This window comes from Herpailurus yagouaroundi, unplaced genomic scaffold, assembly GCF_014898765.1.
Source record: "Herpailurus yagouaroundi ecotype Mexico unplaced genomic scaffold, PumYag 164, whole genome shotgun sequence".
NCBI lineage: Eukaryota > Metazoa > Chordata > Mammalia > Carnivora > Felidae > Herpailurus > Herpailurus yagouaroundi.
Genome location: NW_024412405.1, coordinates 11,534,850 through 11,547,284, shown reverse-complemented (window position 1 = coordinate 11,547,284; position 12,435 = coordinate 11,534,850). Strand labels below are relative to the sequence as shown.

The 12,435-nt window shown below is 38.5% G+C and overlaps 1 protein-coding gene across 7 annotated transcripts in view; it reads left to right on the top strand.

The window, feature by feature from the left end:
- PCCA (propionyl-CoA carboxylase subunit alpha) overlaps positions 1 to 12,435 on the top strand; it is a 418,320-nt gene that overhangs the window by 204,616 nt on the left and 201,269 nt on the right. For all 7 annotated transcript variants that reach the window (XM_040487139.1, XM_040487136.1, XM_040487140.1 and 4 more), the window contains one exon: positions 198 to 273. In XM_040487139.1, coding sequence (XP_040343073.1) covers positions 198 to 273 — 76 coding nt within the window. The remainder of the gene's footprint in view (positions 1 to 197; positions 274 to 12,435) is intronic.

Genomic DNA, 12,435 nt, shown 5'->3' with positions numbered 1-12,435 from the left:
TGATTCTGATATTTATTGAGTTTAAAAAAAATCTTAATTGACATACTTTATATTAGAAATTGAGCTACTGTGAAATTTCAGAGGATGTTTTGGGAAACCTGTTACAAAGTATTTTGATTTTTATTAGGATGAATTGTTTGACTTTAGATAGATTGGTATCTATCTATGTAAATTGTTTTTTGTTTATTTGCTTTTAGCTGATCACATATGGTTCTGATAGAACTGAAGCACTGAAGAGAATGGAAGATGCACTGGATAATTATGTTATTCGAGGTAAAAACAAATATTTGAGGTCTTGATATTATACATGGTGTCCTGTTCTAGAAAACAGCTTGAAGATGTGCTAACTAGAGAATTCAGTAGAAAATGTGCTTACTATGTATTTAAATAGAAATAAGAAAATTTTCCTTAGCAGCCCTATACTTTACATATATACCTTAAATTCTTTAATGAACCTTACGGTGCATAACCTTTCCTAGACACATATTTGGTATTTTATAGGTATGTATTGTATGGGAAATGGTTCTTTTTTCTAAAGTCTTTTATAGGCCAGTGCAGCAAATTGACTACTTATTGTTTTTTATTGTTATTGATGGTGTTTTGAAGTATGGAGCTATAAAATATAGTGACCTATGATTGACTAATTTGAGAGTGAGGGAATAGCCTTTTGTGTCTATAAATTAGAGCAAATTATGGAATGTCTTCTAGCATATGTAACAGTGTCGCCTCATGTACATAGACATGAATTCTAATGTCTAACAAAGTCCAGTCCTATGGCCTGTAGAATGTGGAGTGATAACTGAATCAGGAGTAGTCATTTTATTGATTTGTTTATTTTAAAGATTTTATTTATTTTTTTTAATTTATTTTTTTTTCAACGTTTATTTATTTTTGGGACAGAGAGAGACAGAGCATGAACGGGGGAGGGGCAGAGAGAGAGGGAGACACAGAATCGGAAACAGGCTCCAGGCTCCGAGCCATCAGCCCAGAGCCTGACGCAGGGCTCAAACTCCCGGACCGCGAGATTGTGACCTGGCTGAAGTCGGACGCTTAACCGACTGCGCCACCCAGGCGCCCCTTAAAGATTTTATTTTTAACTAATTTTTACACCTAGTGTGGGCTTAAACTTACAACCCTGAGATCAAGAGTTGCATGTCCACTGACTGAGCCCACCAGGTGCCCCACAGCCATTTTATTTAAATTATTAAAGCAAAGTTATACTAATGCCCCTTAAGGAGTAAATTATGTTGTAAGTTGTATTAGCAACTTTTTATTAGCATTGAAAAGATCATTTCATTTTAGTCCAACATAAGTTATCATCAACTTAAGAATAATGGAGTTTAACATCAAATTTAAAGTACAGTTCACTTTGAATTATGAGTGAATAGTGTGGGTCTACGAACATTCCCATAGGAAGGACTGACTGTATAGTTTTGTTCTTTTCTCATGGCTTACTGAAACAGTGGAGCTGGGAGGCTAGAATTGGAGGCTGAGGGGATAGAATGTTGGTGGAGTATGATTACTTAGCACCTCTCAAGTCCATACAGAGCTTTTATGTAATTTCAAAAGGCTTTCCTTTGAGTGGGCACGACCTGTAGGTCAGAAGGCTTCGCAAGTGGACTACAACTTTGTGTGAATTAGGAAAAGTGCTCCATTTTCTGGGCGCATCCAGCCCTGAGACAGAGAGCTCAGCTTAGCAATGGAGCATATTAAACCCTTACTCTGCACCCTTGACCCAGTGCCTATATGCAGTGAACAGTTTGTACAACTGCACAGTAGTGACTCAGGACAATTTAGTGACTCCATTTTTACATATTTTCCTTTCCCTGATCATTAAAAAAATTTTTTTAATGTTTATTTTTGAGAGAGAGAGAGAGGGAGGGAGGGAGGGAGAGAGATTGTGAGCGGGGAGGGGTCAAGGGAGAGGGAAGCACAGGATCCGAAGCAGGCTCCAGACACTGAGCTGTCAGCACGGAGCCTGATGCGGGGCTCGAACTCACTAGCCGTGAGACTGAGCCGAAGTCGGACGCATAACCAACTGAGCCACCTAGGCACCCCTCTTCTTGTTTTAATATATGGCAATTAAGTCATATAATCATTGCTTTTAATCACTTTTCTCTTCTAGCTTTTCTTTTGTTATATGTGGAGAAACTTCTTCCCTCCTTCCCTTTTACTGTCACTCTCTTTTCTTCCCATTTGTTAACTAACAGGTAATCAGTGATTGTATCTAATCTCATGTGCTAGTGATTCACCTCTGTCAATGAAAGGAAAACAGTTCTCAAGTGAACCTAAAAATAAAATCCATAACCTCAGTATCCAAAGTGTATACAAATTTGAAAAATCCCCTTCATGTTCTTTTTAGCTCATTCTCTAGTTCTTTTTTAGCCTTAATTGTGGAGTATTTACTGGTTTTTAAACTCTGCCATGTTCCATCATGAGCCATCATGAGCAGCAGCTACATATTTTCTCTGTACATTGGTTAAGTAGGCTTGGAGGGGTTTATTTTCCTTAGAAATAGTATTCCCCCAGAAATACTTCAGTGCATGTTTGGAACACACATCTAATTTGGGTGTATGTTGGTCTCTGTGTGTTTAACTACACACACATACAGACATAAAAAAGGTACTTGGGAATATTATTCCCAGAGGCCTTCAAAGTATTTGTAAGAGCTTTCTAGATTCCTCCCCCCATCAGTATCTTTGTAATTTTTATTATGGTTGTTGAATTGTTGGATTTTGGTTAATTTCGGTTTTGTTCTAATGAGCTTGAGTGGTAAATTCATGAATTTGAGATAGTCCATTTGTGTAAGAATATTTTGTCAAATCACATCTCTATTAAGCTTTGATGTAATGTAGTGCCATGGCATATGGGCGCTTGGTCAAAATATTAGCGTTGTATTCTCCTCTGTCTATTCTGAAAGGAATACTCTAACATAGTTATAGAGTACACTTTCATCTTTTATATTTAAATGAATGTTTGCCACTGAATTTACTTACTTTGTGTGTGTGTGTGTGTGTGTGTATAATGTTCACCAGTCACCACATTTTTAAATTAAAGTGACTTAAATACAGAGTAGTAGGCTTGCTGTTATTCTCCTAACTTTGTATTTTCCAGGCCTTTTTCCAGGCCTAGTTTGAAAAGGCCTTTGGTTCACTCTGATAAAATAGAAATCAGAGGGGCCTAGGTTCCTATCCTGTCATGACACCTTTTAGTAACTATGTGAGTTTTGTCAAGTTACTTTGTCTCCCTGCATCTCATACTCTACATTTAAAAGTGGAGCGTTAGCCTCTGCTCTATAAATTAGTAGTGAAGATGAACTGAAGTTAGGTACACAAAAGGGCTTGGCACGGTACCAGCTCAATAACTTGAGTTCCTATCTTCTTTTGTCCTTCTCTCATTACAGTTGTAAAACCACATATTTAAAGATCATATGTCATGAGTCATTATCAGTCAGTCAGTGACATGGGAAATTGATGAAGCCATAGATAAATAACATTGAAAACCCATTTGGGGTCATTCCTGGTACTGTGTGCTGGGTTACTTGTTTTCATTGCACACTGTTCTGCTTCTTCAAAGCATTTACTGTAACTATAATTAAAATATTAGTTGCCTGACTAATTGCTAAATGTTGGATTATCCCATAAGAATATTAGGTGCATGTGGGCAGTGATGGTATTTATCTTGTTCACATGTGTATTACTAGGGCTTGATATGATCAGTGAGTAATAAGTATTTGTTGAATGAATTAATGAATGAGTGACAGTAGCCCTATTTCAAGGAGTTTCTGGTAAATTTGGCATGAAGCATATAGAAAGGACATAAATTTATAGACGCCATAATACTGGAGTGAAAAACTATGGTGGGAATTCAGATGGGGGAGGCATTTTTCTTTTCCCACCTTTGCTTTTGGTTCTTTGGAAGTAATGTGAGCATTGCTTTAGGTGACTCTCACAAGTGACTGTGTTGAGAGTACCTCACTTTGTGTTTCCTTCAAACAGCTCTCCAGAGTGGCAGCATTTTTTTTTTTTTTTTTTTTTTTTTAAAGACTGGTAACTTACTGTGGAGGTGAAATATAGGAGAGAGCACACTCAGGCCTGTTTGGAATATGACTGACTGTTGTCTTTTGGGAAGATAATCTGGTGATGGATGTTAAAAGTGCATACTCTTTGACCGAGCTGTGCAATTTTCAGGAATCTATCCTTCAGAGTTAAAAGACCGAATTGTGAAGTGATATTTACAAGGACATTTGTGACAGCAGCATTTAAAGTAGCCAAAATTGTAATCAGCCATCATGTCCACCAAATGGATGAACGACCGGATGAATTACTGTGCGTCTTCACTATAAGTTGCGGCACAGCCGGTACTTGAAGGCCTGTCTGTATGTATTGTTAATAGAAAGGCGGTTCGCAGAGTAGTGTGTGTGGTGCAGCCTCACATTAATTAAGCCACCTTCCCATCCTAAAGTATCTTTACTGTGTTTGGATGAGCACAGAGAAAGATGTGGATGTATACACGTCAGATTGAGATCTCTCTCTCTCTCTCTCTCTCTTTCTCTCTCTCTCATAATACATACCTATATATGTTATATATAATTTATATAATATATATTGATATTGATACAATTAATACATTGCCCCCAGGCCTTTTATTTTAGGTATTTTCAAGCCTAGAGAAAAAGAACAAATAGTACGTTGCACACCTGTATGCTCTTCACTTAGATTGTTAAGCTTTTCTACATCTTTCCCTCCATCTCTCCCTTTATACCTTTCTTTGCTTTCTCCTTCCTCCTCCTCCTTGCTCTTCTTCCTTCTCCTCTCTCCCTTCTCTCCTTGTTCTTTTCCTCAACTATTTGAAAGAAAGTTGCAGATGTCATGACACATGACTCCTAAATATTTCAGCATGGATCTTAAAAGTAAGATCGTTTTCCAACAAAATCACAAAACCAGTATTACACCAAGGAAAGTTGACAGGAATCTCATAATATCGTCCAACATACTGTCCGTATTTCAAGTTTCCTTAGTTTCGCTAAGTGTCTTTTTATATCTGTTTATCTGTTTGTTTTTTTAACACCACCTATGGTCCACTTAGAGTTTACACGTTGCTTTTATTTATGTCTCTTTATTATCTTGCTCTTTTTCGTATCATTAACTCTTCATAAGAGTGAAGGGCAGCTGACTTCCAGAATATCTCATAGTCTAGATTGAAAGTTTCAGTATTGGTCCAGTCAAGGCTCTTGGGAAAGGAGGTGGAAAGATAGGGGTTGCAGTTGGAAAGAAATTTGAGTTGGTGATTTCGAATATGGTGCACTTAGTGAACACTAGATGATTTTAGGGTTTGACTCTGGGACTAGGTGGCTAAAGTGAAAGAATAGGTAATTTGAAATGAGATCCAAAGAGCTGAGTGGCGAGGATGTTACCTGGGTCATACTCATGGTGATATGAGTTAGGGGAAGGAAGTAAGGTCCTTCCTTCCAGGTGACATAAATTCTGCATCTTCCAGGTGAAATAAATTCTGCAGCGAATATTGGGTTGTTAAAAGAGATGTCGATAGATGACAGGGAATTGGGGAAGACTTTTTGGCCAGCTAAAATAAGCCTCAAGGAAATAGAAGTTTCTCCAAGGATTAGCAGAGGTAATGTTCTAAAAGTGACAGTGGATCTCAAGGAGGTATGTGAAGGTTGCTGGAGAAGTGAGGTCCTTGAGGTCACTGAGGTTTTCAGTGAGGCAAGGAGATAGATGGAATGTTCCATGAAAATACTGAACCCTCAGTAGACCTGAGTGGTAATCATGAAGCGGCAGTCTCAGAAAACATTGTGGAGTGGCCTAGAGAAGAGTTGGAAGAGGTGTTTTGGGGAAGTGAGAGTGGTTAGGTCAGCTGATGTTCCAAGGATGAGGGATGGCCAGAGAACCTAGGCCTTCTGGTGAGGGATGCAAAATCCTTGAAGTACCTGGTAGGAAGGTGAACCCTTGGGCTCAGAAAAGTGGTTTCTGAGGCATTTTGAGGGGGCTTGATCTGTAACTTCATCTAAATAACCTCTATTTCCTTTCTTTGGCTGTGCTATCCCATACTCCAGCTGTGTGTGTCATGGCTCAGGTGAGAGCTTTCTGAACAGGTTCTCTGTAAATACTCTTCATCTGCACTAATCCATTCTTTGGTTTGAACAGCATAAAATTGAAAGTATAATCCCAACCCTGCTTGAAGCCCTTTAATGTTTCCCCATTGCCCTCATGTGACTCTTTGGTCATTTACACAACTTTGTCTCATGCTCTTTTTTTTTTTTTTTCCCCTTCCTTCCTGCTTCACTGTTGTTTTCATTTGCTGGAATGCTCAGTCCTCTTCCCACCCAAGGACCTTCATAGTTAGGCTGTAGTCTAAGCAGTTATAACAAAGAGAATGAAAAATACAGTGACCTGTGAAAGATAAAATTTAATATATTTACCATGTCATAGTCCCAAAAGGAAATATTGTCAAGGGCTGGTAGGGAGACTTGGATTCACAGCAGATGGTTTTCATTTGGGGGCTCCAGAGTGGCTGCTTTTATGCCCATCATCCAGCCTCAGCAGGAAGGTGGCAGGGGCAAGGGGAGTTCACACCCATTTTTTTTCAGGGCATAACCTAGAAAGCACCCTTTATTTCTGCTCCCATTGTGATTATTGGCATTTAATCACATGGTCATACCTATCTGCTAGGAAGATGGACAATGTGGTTGATACCAAGGTGGCCATATGCTAAGCTAAAAAGTAGCATTTCTCTTATTAAAGGAAAAATAGACTGGATATTGGTGGATGATTAGGGGGAATAAGAATATATACATGTATCTGCTTATTTGTGGAAACACACACACATACACAAGAGCAGAGCTAATAAGATGGTGGACCTATAGGGTGTACCTCCCAGATCCTCATCTGGTAGAAATGATTGGGGGATGGGAAATGAAGTACCTGAGATAAAGGAGAGAGGCTTCTCCAATTATACTTTTAGAATTCTGACATTAACATTTCCAAATAAAATTATTGACATTCTGGGGGAAAAGCTCTAAATGGAATACCAACCATGGACAGAATTTTATGAGTAATATACTGATGGAGGGAGAGAGAGAGATTAAAAAAAAAAACACTAGCTTTAAATAACTTTTAAGCATATTTTGACTGCATATCCTCAAGCTTAAAAACAGTAGAAGCAAACATTGAACTGTAGTTAGTAGGTTTGTTTTTCCTAGTTCATGGGTTAGCAGTTCTGAAACCAGTTTATGTATATTCTGGGATTAAGGAAATAAATACATGGATTGTGGATAAGATGAGTGACATTTCTTCTTGTCAGAGAAAGAGGTTACAGATGGGGAAATGGATGAGGATTTCCATTCTAAATGAGTCCTATGTATTGAGTTGAAATTGGAGGTATCAGTGGAAACTCATGGTTTTTAACATATATTGAAAAATAACTGTATAAATGTGTTACTGCACATGTGTGTGTATATACACAAATTCTGTAGCTCAGGGTTTCTTTAGCAATATTGACATTTTTGGGTAGACATTTTTTTATTGTGTGTGCAGGAGGGTATCCTTTGCATTGTAGGATGTTTATCACCACTCTTGGTTGGCCTCTACCCACTAAAAGACAGTAGCATTTCCTCAGTTGTGACAACCCAGTATTTCCAGACACTGCCATATGTCATGAGGGAGGGGGGCAAATCACCCTCAACTGAGAACCACTGGCCTGCTGAGAGGTCATGGAAACATTGGCACCCATAGCAATGAGCATACAAGGAACCCAGATCTTATTTTTTAAATACCATTGTCTCATAAATGGAACCACTACTCCATGATAAAACGGCTGATTTCCGGAAGAGTGTAAGATAAGCCTGAAACATCTTGTATAAGAAAGTAATCAAGTGCTCAAAGATGATATGTCAAAAAGACACAGGAGCCAGCTCTATGGGGTTTCCCACAGGCCAATCTGGGAAAACTTCAGCAACAAAATAAATAATGTTAGCGATGGATTAAAGCCCATGGAATAAGACAAGAGCCTGTGGGTCCATACTGATATAAATAGATAAGAAAGATAAAAGAGGCAAGAGGCACAGCTCTTTTCTACAGCAGATTTTTAACTTATAAATATAGAAGAATCCCCATGGGGTAAACACCAAATTGTTTAGGGTCAGAATCATCAATGACAGATGCTAAGATAAGCGGGTGAAAATATGATGAGAAACCAGTATTTGCATAGTTTCATAGTATATCCCCAGGTGATGCTAATTAATTACAATGGGAACTATAACACCTTTAAAATAGACAAACCTAGCAATTTACCCAAATGATCACAGTTTGCATCACTGGTAATGGGACATATCAACATCTCATGCCTCTTGAGGTATGATGCACTGAAAATAGCACATCATTTCTGTGATGTCCTTCTCCAAAATGTATAACATGGGTATAATTGTGAGGAAACAGCAGACAAACCAAATTGAAAGATAGTGTACAAAATAAATGGCTTGTACTCTTCAAAAGTGTCAAGGCCAAGAAACACAAAAGTGGATCAACTTATCTAGATCAAAGGAAACCAAGGATACGTGGCAACTAATGCAGGATAAGTTCCTGGACCAGAAAAAAAAAAAATGTTTTTCTTTTGTCGTAAAGGTCATAAATGAGACAGTTGATGAAATTTGAACAAGGTTTGTAGATTAGATGATGATACTGTTATCAATGTTGATTTCCAGATCTGGTCATTGTACTGTGATTACATGAGAGACTTACCTTGGTTTTAGGAAATACACCGAAGTGTGGAGAGGTAAAGACATCCTGTCTTTGGCTTACCCCCAGATGTTTAAGAAGAATTGTGTGTGTGTGTGTAAAGAGAAAAAAATATGATAAATAAATGATAAATGAATAAATAAATATTTGGGGTAAAGGATATGCAATAATTCTTCCTACTATTTTATGAGTTTTTTTTATAATTCTGAAATTGTTCCAAAATAAAAAGTTTAAAAAATAGGTGAAGAGGAGCATGTGTCCCCTCTTCCCAAACCTGAGGAGTTTTATTTAAGGAATAAAAACAGATGCATTTGTGATGATATATTATTTATCTGATAAATTCTAAAGGATAGAGGGCTTAAAGAAATTGTTTTGTGAAGGACAATTTACTGTCTTGTTGGATAACTGCTTAGTTGTTCAAATAATTTTTTTCCTAAGCGGATTGTGAGCTTTTGTTAAAAAAAAATCTTGAGAGCAAAGATGTAATTTGGTTAAAGTTAATTTCTGAGTCCCCATGAAATAAGCGGTGACTTTTGGCCTCTGTTTGATCCTGGCAGTGTGTGCAGCTAACGTCTGGCCATTGTTTTGGAAACAGCAGGTAGTCAGGAGAAAGCCGCTCCTAGGGGTCGTCTCTTCTGTGGCCTGGTGGTGATTTCCCATACAGATGGGACCTTGTGAACTTTGGTAGAGGTCATTTTCAATTCCCTGTCTAAAACTGAGAGCCATAATTTTTATGAGTATGTGATTAATAATATCGTTGAAGTTATAAACTATGTCTCAGAGTACCTCTGCTACCGACTTCTTGTTTGAACAACGATTGCTTTAAACAGCATTGTCTTTCCTGGGACATGGAAAAAAAGTAACTATGTACAAAATGGTAACTTTCAGATGTGTAGGATATCTCTTGAACAGTCCAGTGATTTGTCCCATTTATCTGTTCTTTTGTGCTTTTAGAGAAGAAAATAGTTCTTTGATTATTCCCCCATTTGGCTTTAGAATCAGTACAGTACAGTAGTCTTTGGAGTCAGTTGAGGCACCTAGATTTTGGTTGTCTGCCATTAGCCATTGTTTCATCTTCTAGTCCTTCAGAAAGAAAAACATAATGATTTGATTTTGCATAGTAATATGTAATCTTTCATTCAGAGAACATTTAAGGAGAAAATGCTTTTGTGTAGTAATTTTATTCCTGAAACATCATTTAGCAAGATAAAAGTCTGTTTTCATGCTCTATTTACTATTCAAGTAGAAATAGTTTGGAAAGTCTGTGCTTCATTTGTGTGCTTGAGTGGCTCTGCTCTTTGATATCCACAAAGTAAATTAATGTTTGCTTATAATTCCTTTGACTTCTCTAAAATCACTTTTTACAACTTCGAATTTGTAATAAAAATACAACATATCATTTATCCTGTAAAATTGCATACATTTTATTTTTATTTATTTATTTACTTTTTAAATGTTTATTTTTGAGGAAGAGAGTGCAAGTGAGGGAGGGGCAGAGAGAGAGAGAGAGAGAGAGGAAGACAGAGGGGTCAGAAGCAGGCTGTGAGTTGAGAGAACAGAGCTCGATGTGGGGCTTGAACTCATGAACTACAAGACCATGTCCTGAGCCAAACGAAGTTGGATGCTTAACCAACTGAGCCACATAGGCACCCCTTTATTTTTATTTTTATTTTTTTAAAAGATTTATTTTATTTTTAGAGAGCACACATGAGTAGGGTAGAGGGGCCCAGGGAGAGATAATCTCAGGCAGGCCCTACTGTCAGTGTGCAGGGACCAATGTAGAACTCGATCCCACAAACTGTGAGATCATGACCTATGCCAAAATCAATAGGCAAACGTAACTGACTGAGACACTCAGGTGCCCGAAACTGCATACATTTTACTAAAAAAAGTTTTAAGTTTGTTTATTTTGAGGCAGATAGGGGCAGGGACAGAATCCGAAGCAGGCTCTGTGCTGCCAGCGCAGAGCCTGACCTGGAGCTTGAACCTATGAATCTTGAGATCATGACCTGAACTGAGATTGAGAGTCAGGTGTTCAACAAACAGCCACCCAGGCGCCCTGAAACTGCATACATTGTAATTTTTTGATGTCCTCAATCACAAATTGATCACTATCAGAAAACAATCTTATTTTTGTTCAGATGATCATTATTTCTGAAATTTTATGTTCGAGTTTCCTGAAGACAGTCTGATGCTGTTTTGACTTCAGCCTCACAGAGGAACAAGAAAATTTATACTATCACTAGGTTGTAACAGGAGAGCCAGTAAAGTTAAATACAAAATATGAAGTTTGTAAGTAAACACTATTATTTTTATTTAACTGGAGGGAGGAGGGAAGGACAGAAATTCTGAAAGTTAGATTGCCTTTCTTTATTACTTTTTTTTAAATGTATATTTATTTTGAGAGAGACTGAGAGCATGAGCAGGCTTCCCACTGTCAGTGCAGAGCCTGACACGGGGTTGATCGTGTGAACCGAGAGATCATGACTTTAGCTGAAATCAAGAGTCAGACACTCAATCAACTGAGCTATCCAGGTGCTCCTAGATTCTACATTATTTACAATTTATCCAGAAGCTTACAAATGGAAACATTTTGAAATACTAAATTACACCTAAGAACACTTTTTTTTTTTTTGGGAAATGAAATTCCAGCTGCACCCTGATCTTCGTATTTTCATCCTTTCCAGTCCCTCCTTTAGGATGTTTTCTTCTTCCAAACTTGAGTTATTGTATAGGGATAAGCTGCATACTGCTGGCTTTGTCTTGCATTTCTGTTTCTGGATTTCTTCATGTGGGCATCTGCCCCCATGCGTTCTGTGTTGTGGGTGGCTCCGTTCTAACGGACCTGTTCTTCTGAACTCTAACCACAGGGATACCATCAGTCTACTCTCCCAGGCCTCTCCAGTTGAACTTGCCCAAAGTAAATCACATGTTTCCCTCTTAACCTGTTTCTTGTCTGTAAGTGGGGTCTTCAGTCATGTAGCATGACAGAGCCAGAAGGGTGCATGTTGTGATTGACTCCTCTCCCCTATTCTTTTTTTTTTTAAGTTTTTATTTTAATTTTTTCATTAAAGTGTTTGTTTATTTAGAGAGCTCAAGCAGGGGAGGGACAGAGAAAGAGAGCGAGAGAGAGAGAGAGAGAGAGAGAGAGAGAGAATCCCAAGCAAGCTTCACGCCATTAGCACAGAGCCCAATGTGGGGCTCACACCCATGAACCGTGAGATCATGACGAGCCCAAATCCAGAGCTGAACACTTAACCGACTGAGCCACCCAGGTGCCCCTAAAGATTTTACTTTTAAGTAATCTTTACCATGGGACCTGAACTTACAACTGAACACTTAACTTACTGAGCCAGCCAGGTCCCCCTGTCTCCCCCATTGATGTCCACTAAATCATCATGCCCTCTCTGCCTGCTAAATGTCTCTCCAGTCCATCTACTTTTCTCCGTCTGTAGTGGCCACACTCTTGCTGTGGTCTGATGCCTTGCAGTTTTTCAACATGTCTCCTGCAATTGTCAGCTAATGGTTTTTCCCACTTACACCCTCACCCTTCCCCAGACCCCAGTCCACTAACAGCCTGCATGGTTCCTGGAGCTCAAACGTAGTCGTTCCTGCCCTGCTTCAACTGTTCTGGTTGCTCTCAAAGAAAGGTAAAACGTTTGCCTGACTGTCAGACCTGGAC